Genomic DNA, 18,562 nt, shown 5'->3' with positions numbered 1-18,562 from the left:
GGTGGAGCTCTGCTGGTCCTCCACCTGGCATGATGTGATAGAGGTGGTCCAAATCTGAGGGAAACAGGCTGATTGGAATCCTCTGCCAACGAGCGTCTTATATGACAGCAGACAGGCTGCAGGACTCTAGATAATAAATCCTCGTTTCCATTTTTCTTTTATAATACGACCGTTCCTGGATCTATTTGAACTTGTATTGGACTTAAAAATCACAATTAAAACATGATCAAATAAAGACATTTTGCATGTTCTAAATACATATTTATACACAAAGGTGACAGAGCCTTTGCAGTCAGGGCTTCAAGACTGTAGAATGACCTTCCTGAGGAGATCAGGGCTGAACTGGACTTGAAAATGTAGTATTATTATTTATTATTACCTGCATACACACTGTGTATATACTGTGTATACACACACATACAGTTCAAGCATACACATGACTGTTCATCCTGCTTTCCACAGAATCCTATACATATATCATATACTAATTTTCATCTACCCTCAATGTAATCTATACAAAGTCTGACACATGCATCTGAGATACAAACATGCAAATCACACAGATACTTCATCTAATGCAAACCTGTTGAGTCTGGACTGAAGCTGCAGGTTGGGTGGAGGTCCCTGCTCCAAACAAAACTTTCACCTCAGCCACGTGGAGGCTTTTGTAGAGTTTTCAGACTTTATAATAAGCAGCTATAAAGGTTACTGAGATTAGGCATGGGATCATGTGATTTGTGTGCAAACAGGCTTCATTTTCTTCCTCGCACGGTCATCATTGTGTTTAGAAAGGCTTTAACTCGCACTCCTCTCCTTATCCGAAGTGCATAATGAAGACACAGCTCTCAGAACAGTTAGAGCAATGCTAAACAGGGCCAAACAGGTGATCAAGCAACAGGGAAAAAAAAAAAAAAAAAAAAAAGGGATCCTGAGAGAGAGCGGAATGGGTAGGAGGAGGAGGAGGAGGGGAGGTGGGGCAGGGCAGGTGAGCGTCACACTGAGTTGACTCTGGCTTCAGTTAGTTTGTGGCTGCCTTTCATCACTGCAGCGTGGCATGCAGAGGGACAGGAGCAGCAGCAGCAGCTCCCGGGCCATATGATCTGTTCCAGCTCTGCAACAGCCGGCAGCACCGACCGGGACTCAGGGATGAGCCTGCAACAGGTCAGACTCCATATTATATAGGCTTGTTTAAACTGCTGATCCTGTAAATACTGCTAGAATATTCCATTTAAAACCTCCCTGACTTTCTGATGAACTTCTTGTTGTACCTTATGTGCTGTTTTTTCAATTTAAAACTACCTATTTTTGTCTGTTTATCATATTTGCTATGTTTCCTATGCTGTGTCTAATTGATTTACTTGCTGCATGTATAGTATTATTTATTAGTTGCAAGTAGGAGGCTGGCTTTGGCAATGTGGTTTTGCTGAATTTTGAGTGTTTCTGAGCAGGAGCTTGGACCATCACAGTCAGCTGAGGTCAGAGTGAAAGGAATGCTCAGACCACGACAGGGATTTAGGGGAGATTAGTTGGCTTATTGAGCTTGACATAGAGACAGAACAAAAAGTGCAGGACGCTGCAGAATGCATAACAGCAAAAGAAAAAAGAGCATCCAGACCAGCTTAGTAAGCTGCCCAGTGTCACCGTACACACAACACGGGGATGAAGGCTGAATAATGAGGCTGCTAGTGCTGTGTGGAGCAGGTGTGTGATACTCTGTTCTCACAGAGATCTTTGGTTAAAAGAGTGATTCTACATAAGAGCTCCTATATTACAGCCTGAGCATGTCACTCCAACGCATAGAATTCCATGAAGATGAAGCACATGTCTGTTTACATAAAACTATCTGAGCATCATATTAACATTTGTTCAGCCTATAAATGAGGTGCCGTTATAGAACAGCAAAATGTTCCATTAGGGCTAAGAATATACGCATCGACCACGCTGTCTAAGGAATTAATAATTGAAATATGTTTATTGCTATTGCTGACTAACATCCTCAATGTTACAGTAAAAAGTTTAAAAAGTTGAATAGCCGGCAAGTTTCCCAGCATCCAGCTGCATTTAGAAGAGCAGAAATTCTGAATCCTTACAAAGTTATTCATTGTTATGAAGTGAATTCGTTGTCTCATCTCTATGTGGATATTGTAGAGTGTTAATTGGTTGTTAAAACCCTGCAGCAGATACAGTTTTCCAATTGGGGAATGGTGAAAAAGTGCTTTGGTAATCAACGTCTGCAGAAAACAGAAAAGTGTTAAATGCTCATAAAAACTTGTGAAATACTGGGAAAATGAGAAATGATTATGTTTTCTGATGAAATCATCATCATGTCTAAATGTCTCTGGCTCATAAGTGTAAACCCACAGGAATAACTAAAAGCATAGTATAGCATGCGCTCTTCTGTTCTTTCTTTTTAGATGGCAAAAGTGTGAGACAACAACGAATGGCTTGCACAGGGACTGATCTCCGTAAGTCTGTTTTTATATTCTGCAGTGGGTTTACTGTGAAAGATGTTCAGTACATCAATACATACAAATTCTCCACTACTTCAGTGAACTGATATAGAATTGCTCATTGATTTGGAACTCTGTGTGTCGATATGCATTCGTGTTGGCATCAACAATATCTGACTTATACTGACCAGGCTCTGCAGTCTGTCTATGTCTTCCCCCAGGTTTCTTGAAAAGATACAAATTAGGATGTTAAATATTGTCTCAAACTATGATTTACAGATTGAATTAACTATATTAATCATATAATAAATTAAATCTAAGACCCAGAGAACTGCTTCTGTAAAGTAAACATGTTATTATTACACATATATGACTATGAGCTTTTGTATGGAAGTCCAAGGCTGCAATACTGCAATGTAATCGTTAAATGAAAATTGAAATTTACGTTTTTTTTATGACAACATTAATTGTAAAAATAAATAAATAAATACAATGTTCATTTTTGAAATAGGATAATTAATGCCTCCACATACAAATCATTTTCACTGTAGTCCTTTTCATGCCCAAATTGTTGTGCAACCTAAACTTGAAAATTAAGTTACAATTGTAAACATTTGAATTGCAACTATACTTTTGAGCGATATACCACCTAATCACACAATATTATTTTATTCTATGATAACTTTTTCTCTTTTCAGGCATCCGGGGGGATGACAACCTCCAGTCCATGCTGGTGGGGACGGTAATGAGAAAAATCAAGTCTCGTACTTGGAAGAAACAGCGCTACTTCAAACTGCAGGACGACTACATGACCATCTGGTACAAGTCCAAGAAGGCTGGCAACACCCACTCCACATGTAAGAGCACATGATGCGCTAATGTGATGAACCTCTTTCATCGGAGATTAAGCCAAATTTCCATTTGGGTTATCTATGATAACCCAAATGGAAACACATTCATTATGCTAGAAAACAGAGGTGGATAAACTCAAGGGAGCTCAGGACACTGGATTTGTTCTTATGACAAAGATAGACATTTTTTTTGCCTTCCACAGACCAATGTAATTAAGTTTTCATGTATTCTCGTTCATCTTATGATGATCACCACATGAAGATGATAGTCCTCTCTCTTCGACTGTGTATGATATAAGTTTTCCATCCTGTGTCGATCTTTGTGCCCAGTTTCAGTGAGTGACCTGGAGGCAATACGAGAGGGACACCAGTCCGAGGTGCTGCTCAGCATCGCCGATGAATTCCCAGCTGACCGATGCTTCACGCTGGTCTTCCGTGGTCGCAGGGGTAACCTGGACCTGGTGGCTGAGTCAGCCGAAGAAGCACAGTCCTGGATCAGAGGCATGAGGAAGCTGATTGAAAACCTGGAGAACATGGGGGAGCGAGAAAAACTAGACCAGTATCCTTCACTTGTCAATCCTTCACACACAGTTTTCAGTCAGTGTCTTCAAAATAGTTTTACAGTCCAACTGAACTCCACATGAGCCCAGTATCCTCAGAATTGTGTCCATATAGGAAAATTAGGGAGATAGGTAGGAAGAAGCCTTGTGACTTATGTCCTGATGTAGGGTACAAGTTAACATTTCATAGCTCTAGAAATACCTTATCACGGACAAAAGGGTTGGTTAAGGGGAAACTTTGACTTGTCCTTGATAATTAATAATATGAATTCACCAAGCTGGACAGATTTAGTTGAATATCTTGCTCTTGCTCTAGGCAAAGCTTTTAAAAATACAGTTGAGTGTTTCATCCGCTATTTAATGTGACACTTTCCTAAAGTGGCGTACCCAGATGGATTGGTGACTGGTTTAAGAAGGCTGACAAGAACCACGATGGCAGGATGAACTTCAAGGAAGTGCGTGATTTATTGAAGATGATGAATGTGGACATGAACGAGCACCACGCTCACCGTCTCTTTACAGTGAGGGCCTTTGAGTGTTTAATTTTTACAGCCATGGAGGGATTTAATACAAATATCCATAGAGCTACAGCATGTATCCTTCTCTTTCCTCAGATGGCTGATAAATCCCAGTCTGGTACCTTGGAGGATGACGAGTTTGTACTCTTCTACAAGATGCTGACCCAGCGGGAGGATGTATTAAGGGTTTTCCAGGAGTACTCAGCTGATGGCCAGAAGTTATCCCAGAGTGACTTGGGAGACTTCCTGAGGGAAGAGCAGCTGGTAGGGGGCGACATCCAGCAGCATGCCAAGCAGCTCATTGACCACTATGAGCCCTCTGACACAGGTACATGGGCAGTGAAGGATATCCATATCTTGGTGTTTGTTGAACCATAGGAAAACTAAGATCATTGTGATTACCTAGTGTCCCTTGGTACTGAAAAATGTATGTATGTGAGAAGGTTCTGACACTATCCTCCTGTGTTTCCAGCCAAGATGCTGAATGCCATGACATTTGACGGCTTCTTGATGTACCTTGGCTCAGCTGAGGGCTCCATCTTCAACCCACAGCGGCGGGGCGTCTACCAGGACATGAGCCAGCCTCTGTGCCATTACTTCATCTCCTCCTCGCACAACACCTACCTGATGGAGGACCAACTCAGAGGACAGAGCAGTGTGGAAGGATACATCAGGTAATGCTGCTGGTGTTTGTTTTATTTGAAAATAGTCTGGTTTGATAGAAATGTCCATTGTGAGTTTACTATTTAAATGAATTAAATTCTGTTAGAACTGTTGTTGTTGTGACTGAATCAAAAAATCAAACAACAACCAACCAATGGTAAACAAAAAGATGTTGTTGTTTTGAGCCTAATGATCAATTTGTCAACCTGACTATCCACATGGACTCAAATTGTGACTTGGGCTCAAGTTACTGTTTTGACGACTTGCAACTTGACACAACATGACTTGAGACTTGACTTGGATATGGACATGACTTGATTTGACTTGAGATATGGTGACTTGAATGACCTGTCTGTGTTTATTTCATTTATTTTTTTAAGTTTAAGTACAAAATATTAAAAATGTTCAAGACTTTCAATGTTGACATTGAAACTGTCTGAGTGTTACCTGGTACAAGTGCATGCTGGAAATGTCATCGTCATGACCGGGTGACTACCCTGTTAGTCAAGCTTCTTGTGATGCTATCTGATCAGATTAGATCATCATCATGCCCATGCCATGAGTCACCACTTTCAGATTCAGAAGTTTCACATGTGAAGGTGAAAGGAAAGCTGCAAGACTTGCTCATCAAAGCCAATGAGTTGGGGGGCAAAGAAACAAAAATGCTTCTAATTGATTAAACAACAACTAGAATTCTCCAAAGGTACAAAGGCATCCAGAACCACCACTGCAACTATGACTTAATCATTTCTCTTAATCTTTTCCGAGTAATTTAGAAGATGATTCTATCCAAATCCACTTCCTAACCATTTTAGAGATTTAAGGGTTTCCCTCTGTGGAAATCCCTAATGTGTTCTCTACTATGCTCCATTGAGCCTCTCAGGGATGATGAGATTTCCTGTGACGTTGTTCGGAATTAATCCCCCACCATTCATCAGTTTTTTAAATTCATTAATAAAATAAAGTGGGATTGCTGACGTCAAGTTCTTTTTAAGTGATTAATTCTTTGTATTAATGCAAAAGTCAGTCTGATAATGGCATTAACTTTAGGCAAGTATATCTGATCCTGATAAAGAAATGAATGAAAGAATGAAAGACTGAATTTGTCTTTATGGCTCAGGGCACTGAGTCGTGGCTGCCGATGTGTGGAAGTGGACTGCTGGGATGGTGCCAACGGAGAGCCCATTGTCTACCATGGACACACTTTCACCTCAAAGATACTCTTCAAAGATGTGGTCAACGCAGTGAGCAAGTATGCTTTCAAGGTAACATCAACTGTCTGGTTGTTTCACTTTGTTTTGTTTCACTTTGCCAATGTGGAAGTAAATGTGAACTTGCCCCCAAAGCCCCAAATTGTCTAGACCTTGCAACCAAACTTTAATCCCAACAAGATGTTTCAAGGATCTTGCTCTATTGAAGGTTAGGCAACTTTTCTTGTGACCCTTGTCAGTTTGAAAGTTTTGCAAGCAGTTGAAGTTCTTGCCCAAAGTCCTTGTCCAAAGCTTGAAACTAGAATATTTATTCGAGGACATTTCAATCCAACTGCAAATTGGTCAGGCCAGGTCTTTTTTAATGGATTCTTGCTGGAGCAAAACATCTACTCGTAAGCTTTGAGTAATGCATAAAATGTTTTTTGTTCTTTCTTACAGTAGCTTTCTCATCTACCTGTCCTCCAAGTTATTCTTGTTCCTGAAAAAGTTTTATTTGGTACAACACTGGTGATTTTTACATTGCACAGGTCACACACACCCACAGCCCAATTGGAAAGATGATCACACTGGTCTGAATACAGCTTTTCAAGTAGACCAAGCATGTTTTGTAATCCCCTCATGCTGGCATTGCAATTGTTTTTGCTTTCATTGTCCTCTAAAGCTGTATCAACAAATCGCTCAGCATCTCATTGCAAATTTATAAGAGGGAGTACAACTGTGCAATGATATCCAAGACATAATCTGAAAGCCCTATAAAGTGAGCTAGTCAGGGATCTGCCACGCAGTGCCAGCCCGATGCCAAAGTGAACAGCTGCCAGGTTCACGTGCATGTCAAAGCCTGCTGTGTATGAGCATCTGTCTGCAACTGAATATTGTGGCCTCATGACCCCTTGTCCATCCATCTGCTGGTCTTTCAGCCAGCCAAGCACAACCTGCAGGCATATGGCAGCAGGCGTATTAGCTTTCCCCTATGATAATGCTCTCCAGTGTTAAATTACCAACTCACTCACTCCCTCCACCTCCTCCTCTCCCCCATCCAGGTATCGGAATATCCAGTCATCCTGTCCATCGAGAACCACTGCGGTGTTGAGCAACAGAGAGTCATGGCCCAACACCTCAACCACATCCTTGGTGACAAGCTGCTGAAAAGCACATTGGATGGCAGGGCCCCCATCGGGCTGCCGTCTCCTGAGGTGAGCAGTGCAGTCTGTCCTAATCCTACCTCACTCTGTGTGGTACTTGCTGGATTTATAGTACTTTCTCTGTGTGAACATAAACCTACATGAATCCTGCTTGAAAAAAGGCAGCCCAATCTATTATTCCAGGGCCACAGTGGGGGTTCCATGATAAGTGATAATCAAGACTAACAAAAAAAAAAACAACCTTACCTGACTTTTAAAAGTCAGTTAATTTCTGTGCTGTTGTCTAACTAGAACATTTTTGATTCATACATTTGATTTTCTGTGCTACATAATAAAAACAAAACCTAGCTAAGAGTACTATTTTGTTCTAACCCTAACCCTAACCATTAGTGAGCATTAATGTTACAAAGCAAGCAAGAAATAGCATCAGCATGTTCATTTGAACAGCTTGATCAATTGTACTGTATCCTTGTCAAGGTAATACTCAAATGAGTCCTCAGATTGACCCAGAGGACACGTCCCTTTCCCCCAAAAGTCTGTCAAAGCCTCCTGGGCCATATGATCTGTGTACACATGCACCGCTGGCACCCTGAATTATTCAACACCACAAATTTTTCCCCCTGCTACAACTTTAAAGAATATGACAATACATTTATTTTTCCATGGTTCCCCTTTCAGTCCACAGTCCACTGACCAGTTTGTACAGCTGATTTAAGCATTTTAACAACTCCCACAGCTACCGTCTAACCATCGTTTCACACTACAGAATGTGAAGGATGACCCTTGGTTTTTTGTTTGACCTTCCTGCCAGGATCTAAAGGGGAAGATTCTGCTGAAAGCAAAGAAGATTGGTGGTCTGGAGGAGAGTTTCAATGGGATGGTGGAAGACTCTCTGAACGGAGAGATCAGCGATGAAGACGATGTGGCTGAGATTGACGATGATAACCTCCATCGCGAGAGTGTCCGTCGCAGGCTTAAGGTAGGTCAGGTTGTTAAATGAGCAGTGGTACACCTCAGTCCCAGACAGCCTATTTTACAGTCTGATGAACCAGCCTGATAAAGACTCAGAATCCTCTATGTCAGTCATTTTTAGATTGACAATGTAACATCGAGGCAAATCAGAAAGTGGATTTCGATGTATGATTTGGAACACTTAATAGATTAAGCTGACCATCCCAAAATAAAGGCACTCCTTTTGATTAAATAGATTCTGTTAATTACAGTTGGTAGTTTCATTTTGCTGTGCAGTCCAGGAAGGAAGCTTGCCTGTTTGAATCCTGAAGCATCATGAAACCATTTAAGTTAAGTTTTTGGTGGTCCAACCCAAGTGTTGTGGTACTCTGTAGATCGGTTCTTGTCTCGAGAGCAGTCTCAAGACCACTATTAGAAGGTCTTGTCCTGGAATCTTGACTCGTCTTGTCCTGCCTTGATCTTGGTCTTGACATGATCTTGGTTTAGGTGGTCTTGACTACAGCACTGCTTCAAGTACAAGCCTATGATTAGACTTGATACTTGGTTCTTAGTGTGAATGTACGTACTGACAAGCAGGATATTGAAGAGTGGAGTTGCATGAATGTTATCTATGTATGACTGGAGACATTTCGAGGATTGGTACCCAGATCAGCAGCACTCTTTTTAAGTTTAAAATGCTCTTCTGTGACCTGGTAATGATTTGTTCTGTGTCTTCTTGAGATCATACACACCCACTCCCTTCACAGGTCTATCATATTGTTCCTCTAGCTTCACCTCTGTTTTAATCCATACATTACTAGCAGAGTAACCACTTGTATTTAATTATTTATTTTGCCATTGTTTTTATTTTTTTATTTTTTTACCTTATATGGAAACCATTACAGTGACTAATTATGTATTAGTATGGTAACACCTAATTTTCTAAGAACATCTTGTTCTTGATGTTCTTATTTCGGTTGATACCTAAGGGTATTGAGTACAGATATGCCCAGCCCTAGACATGGGTAAAGACTGCTACAATAGTCTAACCCACTGGTTCCCAGCCTGGGAGTTGCAAGACCTTCTCAATTGTATATTTTGTTGGAAAACATAAAATATATACATACATAATATAGACTAATATCTAAGCATTTTATTAATTTCTGTGAATAAAACAAATGAAATTTTTACTGTTCAAGATTATTAAAGATATAAACCAATCCTTTAGGATAAAGACATGATGCAAACTATATTTATAGAGCCTTCACTGTTAAACAGCCTCATCCTGCATTAGAAAAGTACACAGAACAATGGCCAAGTGTCCGGGAGAAGAAAACACTGAATTTGACATCTGTTTAGTTTGTATGATTATAAAAAAAAATACATCAGAAGACTCATCAACTGATGCAATGTTCTGAAAATTCATCCAAATAGCTTGTTTGACACAAATCCTTCTGCAGTTATTGTTTATTATTCTGTAGTTTGAATAAATTATGAAATATCCATAAATTATATTAGTCACAGGTCCTCAGTTTACTCATAGGTGATCATTTTTGGAGCCCTCTGATTCATTACATTTCAAATCATTTTATAGGCCCACATCCACATTTATGATTCAGTTTTTATAGATATACTGTAGATTTTTTTTAGATTTGTAGATTTATAGAGTTACAGTTTCACAATCTCTGTCATGAAGGACGTTCACCCACAGCTTTATCTTTATTTTATTTAGTATTATTCAGAAAAAATCTATTCATATATTTCTTTAATGAGGTGACAAAGTGTGTAAATGTGTACTTACAAATTCCATACAGTCCACTCCAGCATATTAAACCCGTGACATCACTTGCAGGTTGTGTTGATCGTGATTAATTATCATGGTTGTAATGTGATTATCTGCACATAATTTCACAGTATATTCTATTTGTCCTGCATATGGAAAAAACAAAAACAAAACACAGTTCAGCCTGTGCATTCAGGTCATGTGCTGATTTCTAAATCCTCCACACGAGCTCTTTTAATCTGCTGCTTTTATTTATTTGATCCGACTGAATGGACAGTCTACTTTTATTTATTTAACTGTACAAAAAGATTCAACCATCTGCCTTTGTTTTTGTTCTGGTGGAACAAACAGAAGATACTTGTGAATTCGGACTTTTTCTCCTCAGCTGTGTGTTTGTTGTCACAGTTGATTGAGTGTTTTGTAGTAAGCCACTCAGAGACGCCCAGAAATCTGGTAGCCTTTTTATCCAGCGGAAAAGGATTGCATAAACTTCTGTCATCCCTCATGAAAAATAAAGAGGACTGAAGGGCAGGGAGCAGACACTGGGTGTTAGATAAGGTGATCTGTTTACACTGTGATAGACACAGAGGCAGGCAGAGACGGGGGAGAAAGAAAGAATGAGGCTTCAACACTGTGCTACCACTCGTGACTCTGGTGTCCTCTACCACGGACACCCAGATCTGATATGAACTTCATTGAACTTTCAAAACAGAGAATAAAGAAACAGAATATTTGTCTGCTGAGACATTTAAACTCTTCCTGAGCTAAACGACGCACACATTCCGCCACTGTGGATATCAACAAGAACGAAACGGATCAGAAAAAGGAGAAAGAGGATCTCTGGATCTCATTATGCCTTGTCAAACCACATTAAGCCGTGCCATGCCAGGCTAGGCCAAATTAGGCTAAGTTCCACAAGGTGAAGGTTGTACAGTCTCCTCTAAAATGGGATACTTGATACTCTGAAGAGCACTAATTGCAGTCAGTAATTACCTCTGTTGGTAAATACCAAAGTCTAGAGTCTCTGAGTCGGGCTAGAATGAAATATAAGTTTGGCCTTTTCAGCCACATTTCTAAACATGATCAAACGAATCACTTAAACTGTTGCCATTTGGAATAACAACATCATTATTAAACATAATATGCCATTACATTGAGTATAAAATTACTATCATTCTACACTGTGGTGATTCTGTAATGCGTAAAATCTGCTTGAGGTTTCTGTTTTTCCTTGCCACTGTTGCCAAGTGCTTGCTCATGGTGGGCATTATTAGGTCTTTGTAAATAATATTATAAAGAATACAATCTAGACATGCTTGATATGGAAAGTGTCATATATATTTGAGTTGATTCATTAGCAAGGTTGTCGAGGTCCTAGAAACCTTTCTTCAATATCAAATTGCATCACTACAAATAAGTTTGTCCACTGTAGCAAACTAAATCAGTGTTGTTTGACAAAGAAATGTTATCCCATGGGCCACTTGACAGATTTTTTCAGATCTTTCTATTGTATCTTGATCTTGATTTATAGCTCTGGAAAGACTCTCAAATAATAAGTCACCATGATAAAACATGAAGAATATTTTCAAGTTAAAAAAAGGTGTACATAAGAAAATGAATGAAATAGAATGCTAATTGGATTAAGCCATTTCACTGAGGAATGAAATAGAATGCTAATTGGATTAAGCCATTTCACTGAGGTTTAAAAAGAAGATTAGATTAGAAATGGTTGGTAATTTTTTGTCTTCCCCAGATTGTTATTTCATTTCATAATCATTTGATAAAGAACTAAAAGCGGAGAAAGAAACAAAATCATCTTTGGAAAAGTGAATGTTTTTTTAAATAAATAGACTGTCCACTACAGTATATGTAGATGCCCCTACCCAGTTCTTTGTTTATTATTATTTATTATAATTCATATTTCTTTTGAGAAACTATGGTCGTTGTCATTTTTGTGTCCTTTTTCAAAAAGAGGAAAAAATTGTTTACCTATTTCTTCCTAAGAGGTAAATCAACACGTGTTATGTTAAACTGGCTGGCGTGTGGCCAGACAGCCAGCAGAGGGTTTGCATATCCTCTGTGAATTTTTAATCATGAGGTTGAAATTAAACTGTCTGCCGCTCTGTAGCTGTTAATTGAGGTGTTTGGAACATTTCTTCATCTTGATATGAAGGTTTTTAGGTGAAGTTTTGCTCAGGACCCCCAAAACTCTCTCCATCTCTGACCTAGTGTTCATATCACTGCGTCACGGGGAACATATTGTTTTTAAAAATATCCATGCAACTTCTCTTATACATCCCTGATTGCCATCCATACTGTACATACACAAAATGGATTTGTGTTGACATTGCAGTGTTTAGAGCATAAGTTTGATCTTCAATGTGCATCCATGTCCACTGTAGCAAACTGGCAAGTGTGTAAAGGAATCATTGAGCACTTAGAGTCATGTTTATTGATAAGCATTTGAGAAGCATGAAATGCCACACTGGGACTTCTGTCAACACGGTCATCAGAGGTGAGGCCAGCACCGAGCCTGGCAGTGATGTGAGCCCCATGGTGCCTCTGCTGATGGTTTAGGTGTCTGGAGAGATGGCGGCCTTGCTGTCTGGTAGGCAGGAAAGGTGATTAGAGGGGGGGGGGTGGGGGGGGATTAATGCTCTGAACCCTGGGTAGACCAGCCGGATCAGCTTTCATGTGGAAGCAGGCAGCCGTGCATGCAAGGTGCTCGGCAGGTTTCACTGTCTTCGTGGTGTTTGGGTCTGCCACACCTCTGATCTGTACGGTCATGGAAGATACCCCTGGCAGCTCACCTGCTTTTGCTTGGCATTGTGGTCGAGGATCACTTACACAATTCAAAAGGGGGTTGTCTCAAGGTTTCGATATGCCTGGTGCTTCCACCCATGACAGGATTCCTTCACATCTCAAGGGTTTACCCTATCACGTGGTAGTGATTGAAATAACAGTCCTCTCGCTTGGGTGCCGAGTCACTTCATGGTCATGGGTCATGTGAGCCTCATGTGACTTCTTGTGTTAATGGATCAAAGAGGTTTAAATGCCTCTTTAGGTCATTAGGTTTGGACAAATTCCTACCACTCAGCAGAACTTAAGAAGCCTTTGGAAAAGCGATGACACATCTTCTGGTCTAAAACTGCATCCTCATTGCAGACAGTGTGCTTGCTTTTGTGTAAACAGTGGCGAATGGTATGGCACTAATGTCTTTATAACAGGTTCATTGTGCACGTTCACTTTATCAGTGGAACGATACTCTTGTTCTAGTGTCATATTCTGGTTCTTAGCGGCATACTTCTTTTAAATTTTGGAAAGTTGCAGTTGTTTTACTGGCATATGGCTCATAAAAATGGCATGCCACTTGGGTATAAGGTAGGATAATAATGATATATAGGTATAATGATAACCATTTGGTTTACTTTGGTTAGGGGATGATTGTGGTCAAGCAATGTTGACTGGTTTGAAATGGAAAAATGCAGTCTCTCATGTTACAGTCCATCCACTTCAACCGTCTCTTTACAAAGTCTTTGCAGTGTCATCTGACTTTCTCCTTTGCGTCATAATTCCTACAGCCAATAGATGATTGGGTCACTTCAATGTTAACTTGCCCCATTCTGGGGCCAAGAAATTACGTGATAGTACTCACAGATAACGTATCCCGCATTTTAGCCTATACAATGCTCATTACACTAAATGGACTGCACTCATATAGCACCTTTCTGGGCTTTTACACTACATATGCATATTTAGACGCCTGACTATTGTGTTTCTGTGGGAATTTGTGCCCATTCGTTCTGTAGAGCATTTATGAGGTCAGGCCCTGATGTCGGACAGAAGGCCTGGCTCACAATCTCTGTTCCAGTTCATACCAAAGGTGCTTGATGGGGTTGAGGTCAGGGGTCTATGCAGGCCAGTCAAGTTCTTCCACACCAAACTCATCAAACCATGTCTTTATGGACCTTGCTTTGTGCGCTGAGGCAAAGTAATGTTGGAACAGAAAAGGACCTTACCCAAACTGTTGCCACAAAGTTGGAAGCATAGCATTGTCCAAAATGTCTTGGTATGCTGAAGCATTAACATAGGTCTTAACTGGAGATAAGGGGCCAAACCCTGAATGCCCAAACCCTAAAAAACAGCTCAATACCATTATCCCTCCTTCAACAAACAGATGCGGCCAAAGCTGCTCTGCTAGTGTCTATACATTTATAACGTTGGATTGAATTTACTATAATTCTGTGATGTTCCCATCATAATCAGAGCAGTAGAAGCATACATGACATGTCTAAATTTTAATTTACTTGCACCGTCTCAACAAGATTTGCTGATTACAGACTACCCCCATGTATTAATATGCACATTTATAAAGTTTTTTTCATTCTCTGTCTTCTAATTTCCGTAGAAGTCGAAGCAGCGTTTGTCCAAGGAGCTGTCCGACTGTGTCGTTTACTGCAAAAGCGTCCACTTCAGTAGCTTCAAACACTCCCGCATCCACTCCAAGTTCTATGAGGTGGCCTCTTTCACGGAGTCCAAGGCCCGCAAACACCTGAGAGAGGCCGGTGAGTCCAGTCTCATTCCTCTCTGCTTCAGACAGTAAAATGTATGCCTTATGATGGAAACTGTGGATACCAAGGTTTGACTACTGCAGATTTTTGATATTTGACATTTAGAGTCAGGGATGTTTCTTCTATTGACAGCAGATATTTTTGTTTCAGTTATCACTAGATTTAAATTTAAAAGGAAAACTTGCATCAGGGGCAGTCACACCATACTTTAACCATATTTCTGATATGATCTCCATTACAGGGGCCGAGTTTGTGCACCATAACTCACGACAGCTGACCAGGGTTTATCCCACTGGCTTCCGAACTGACTCCTCCAATTTCAATCCTCAGGAAATGTGGAACGCTGGGTGCCAAATCGGTGATTGCAACTGAAAGACAGACTTGACTTTATCTCAAGCAGGCGTTTAGACCTCCTTTCTTTAGTCACTTGCATTTCTGTATTTTAGTTCTTCACTGGGCTACAGTTTTGTCCTATCATAAAGGGAAAAAGACAGGTTTCATAAATAGATAATACTGTACATTGAAAGGATAGTTCGGCTTAATTGAAGTGGGGTTGTATGAGGTACTTTTCCTCCAGTAGATGGCAGTCAACATGCTCTCATTTTGGACAAGCAGACAGGGAACGATGTCCACTGATGTGGACAGGGTCAGCAGAAAAACATCTTTTAGCCACATAAAAGCCTCTAAAATATCAATATCTGGATAAGTGTACGCTGTATTCAGAATATTTTTTACTGCTCTACCTTCTGATGCAAACAGCTGATCTGCACTGTAGTTCAATGCAAGGTGCAGCTCCAGTTACTTCCTTATGTCTTTTTTCCAAAAGAAAAAAAGGATAAGTCTAGCTCCTGTGTGGTTGGTTGGTAGAACAGATAGGTGGTCGCATTTTTTAAGTTCTTGGTCTTGAAGTTAAACTCAAAGTGGCAGTGTGCGACTTTAATGACATTCTCATTCTCTCAAAGTGCCTGAATACAGTGTGTTGTCAATCTAAATAAAAAAAAAAAGACAAGACAAAAGAAATAAATCTGGTTTCTTTCTCCTTCTTTATTTAGTTGCGTTGAATTTCCAGACTGCTGGGGAGGGGATGGATCTGAACGACGGGCTGTTCAGTCAGAATGGCAGCTGTGGCTACACCCTGAAGCCCAGTTTCATGAGAGAGGCGGAGAAAAGATTTGACCCTGAGACGCCCCAAAAACGGAACGACTACCAGCCTGTTGTCCTCACCATACAGGTACAATCCAAAGGAAGTAAGACGACATGTACTCCTGAAGTTCATCAGCTATTTCAATCACTGTTAGTTACGGATGTATTTGTGTGTTTAAGGTGATCAGTGGTCAGCAGCTGCCCAAAGTCAACATCAAGGAGCATTCTATAGTGGATCCTCTGGTCAGGGTGGAGATCCATGGTGTTCCTATGGACCAGGCCAAGCAGGAGACTAGATACATCGAGAACAACGGTACATGAGCTGCTGTGGGGCCCATGCAATGCCAGCATGGGTTGTAATATGTCAGAACTGACAATGAACGATCTGTCCTTTCTGCAGGATTCAACCCCGTGTGGTATGACACTTTGCGCTTCACCATCCACACACCGGAGCTGGCCATGGTGCGCTTTGTAGTGGAGGACTATGACAAGACTTCTAAAAATGACTTTGTGGGGCAGTACACACTCCCTCTCAGCTGCATGCAACAAGGTAAGGACGAAGAAACATGTTGAGTTATCTTATAGCTTCTTCAAACTCTGTCTTGCTGTATAACACTTATACTGTCTTTAAATGTTATTTAAAATCTTCCAGACAGGTCCGATATTAGCAAGCTTCAGTTAGCGACATAACAGTTACATCTGCAGTTTGTGGTTGTAAATATTTAGTGACAACTAATCTCTATATAAGAATTAGTTGTTTTAATTAAGCCTGTCTAAATTCAGTGATGCATAGAACTCCACTTGTGCTACAACTAGACTAAGTTTGAACTTCGTCATGGATGCAACCAGCTCCAGCTTCCATGTGTTTGACTGTATCTCAGTATGGACATGAGCAAATAAAGCGTGTTCTAATCCCTCCGGTTTGTTTTGCAGGTTATCGTCACATTCACTTATTGTCCAAAGATGGAACGTGTATTCCTCCCTCCTCTTTATTCGTTCACATCAGGATCAGAGACCTGGAATAAAACCCTCTTTCACTTCGTTAGTCCACTGGAGGTATTGGAGAGAACATCGTTAGCACAGACTATTTAGAAAAGAACACAGTCCTTCTGTCTCTCAGAAAATACTTCCTAGTATAGTTCCTAGAATAGTTCCTAAAATAGTATTTAATATTATTCTTATTTGATGTGAAAATACTACGCCAAATCTTTCGTAGTTCTTAGCAGCAGATGTATATTAGATATGCATGTTTTTTTTTGTTTTGGTCACTATAGTGTGTGTAAGTTGTCCCTGTGATTGACTTGAACTTGCTGCTCACGTTTGGTGTACTGTGTCTGTAGCACGAATATTTGTTTCTGCTGAAATATTGTGTTGTAGAGAAGAATGTGCCACCAATATGTTTAGATCAGGATGTATATTTTCTGTCAGTATTTTCCCTCAATGAACAGCACTTCATTGTCACTGTCACTTTGGTCAACGTGCAGAGCTTCCTTCTCCTTCAGTTGCACAGATAACACAGTAGTTACCTGCTTGGAACATGTAAAGTGGGATACAGTGTTTGAACCAGAAAAGAACGCTTTGAGATTGATTCAGTGCAAGAAGATCAATTCAAACTGTGGCGATACAAAACATTTCAGATATTCAGATTCTCAGACATTTCTCATTCTACTAATGATTAGTTTTATTATTGAGTCATTTGATCATTTATTTGTGTCTATAAAATGTCAGAAACCAAAAGAAATTCAGTGAAGTGTAACATGAGAGAAAAGTGGTCACCCTGCAGATTTATGAGATGTAAAAGATGTGTGGCACACATCTGCCAAGCCCGTACAGATAATTAACACACTTCCTGCTTCTTAAGCTGACTTTAGTTAACTGTATTGCCAATAGATTACTTACAACGTTGTTAGAACATATTAATAAAGATAAGCTTTCAGTGCTGTAGGTTTGCACATCAGAGGTCAGATCGGCTGTTTAGGTTATTAAGTTGCAAAAAGAACTATACACCACACCTTCTCTGTTCTTTACCAAGTTAGTTTCCATCGTTGAAATCTGTCGACAGGTTCACAGATATCTTGCAAACGAATATACGAACGTGGCATACTAAAGAAGCAAAAAAAACAGTAGTCTAGGTTGGTAAAAGAAAGAAGAGTAACAAAGGATGTGCAGCTGCAGCAGCTGGAACAAGGTGATCAAAATAACCTAGAGACTCACAAAACACATTAAAAGATTAATTTTAGTTGAAAATCATACCACATTTGATTTACCTTGGGTATATGTGCACTGTCTACAGTAGTTCATGAAGTACACTTCATATTCTCAGTATATAAAACAGACCCTCCAGGAATTCACGATGTTGCAATTTGCAACTTCAACGCAACTTTAGTGAATCCCCGTGAATTCAGGGCGGTGTTTCAATTTTAACCAATCACCGCGATTTTCTGGATTGAACTCGGCGGGTCAGGGACGGCCGGTGCGGGAGGATCCCCTCATGGGACCTCTCCCGGCGCTGGCTGGCCCCCGCTGGGCGCATTTCCTCTGCGATGGTGCGCCGCGACCAGCTCTGGGTTGGCATGGAAAGACTCGGGGGTGAAGGTGGAGCTGCGAGCTTTACAGTGCCCACCCAGACCTCGTCGCTTCCTGGGGCCGTGGACTTGGTGCTCACTGCGCCCTCTCCGGGGCTCCCTCGCCCCCGGCGTGACTGTCGAATCGCAACTTA

General features: G+C 40.6%; 1 protein-coding gene across 1 annotated transcript; it reads left to right on the top strand.

Moving 5' to 3' along the window:
- Positions 1 to 3,195: 3,195 nt before the first annotated feature.
- plcd4a (phospholipase C, delta 4a) lies at positions 3,196 to 18,172 on the top strand. The gene is made up of 14 exons (XM_027281716.1): positions 3,196 to 3,307; positions 3,632 to 3,860; positions 4,253 to 4,382; positions 4,476 to 4,707; positions 4,852 to 5,053; positions 6,163 to 6,307; positions 7,294 to 7,446; positions 8,207 to 8,386; positions 14,550 to 14,694; positions 14,942 to 15,058; positions 15,753 to 15,931; positions 16,024 to 16,156; positions 16,244 to 16,393; positions 16,777 to 18,172. The coding sequence occupies exons 1-14, from the start codon at positions 3,196 to 3,198 to the stop codon at positions 16,866 to 16,868; spliced, it is 2,199 nt and encodes a 732-aa protein (XP_027137517.1). The 3' UTR covers positions 16,869 to 18,172.
- The last annotated feature ends 390 nt before the right edge of the window (positions 18,173 to 18,562 follow it).

Source organism: Larimichthys crocea, chromosome VIII (assembly GCF_000972845.2).
Source record: "Larimichthys crocea isolate SSNF chromosome VIII, L_crocea_2.0, whole genome shotgun sequence".
NCBI lineage: Eukaryota > Metazoa > Chordata > Actinopteri > Sciaenidae > Larimichthys > Larimichthys crocea.
The sequence above is the reverse complement of the archived record's forward strand: the minus strand, read 5'-3'. Positions and strand labels throughout refer to the sequence as shown.

Coding starts and splice junctions, on each gene's coding strand:
- plcd4a (XM_027281716.1), top strand. CDS start 3,196: ATGAGAAAAATCAAGTCTCGTACTTGGAAGAAACAGCGCTACTTCAAA. Junction 6,308..7,293: donor TGAGCAAGTATGCTTTCAAG/GTAACATCAACT, acceptor TCCCCCATCCAG/GTATCGGAATATCCAGTCAT. Junction 16,394..16,776: donor TCTCAGCTGCATGCAACAAG/GTAAGGACGAAG, acceptor TTTGTTTTGCAG/GTTATCGTCACATTCACTTA.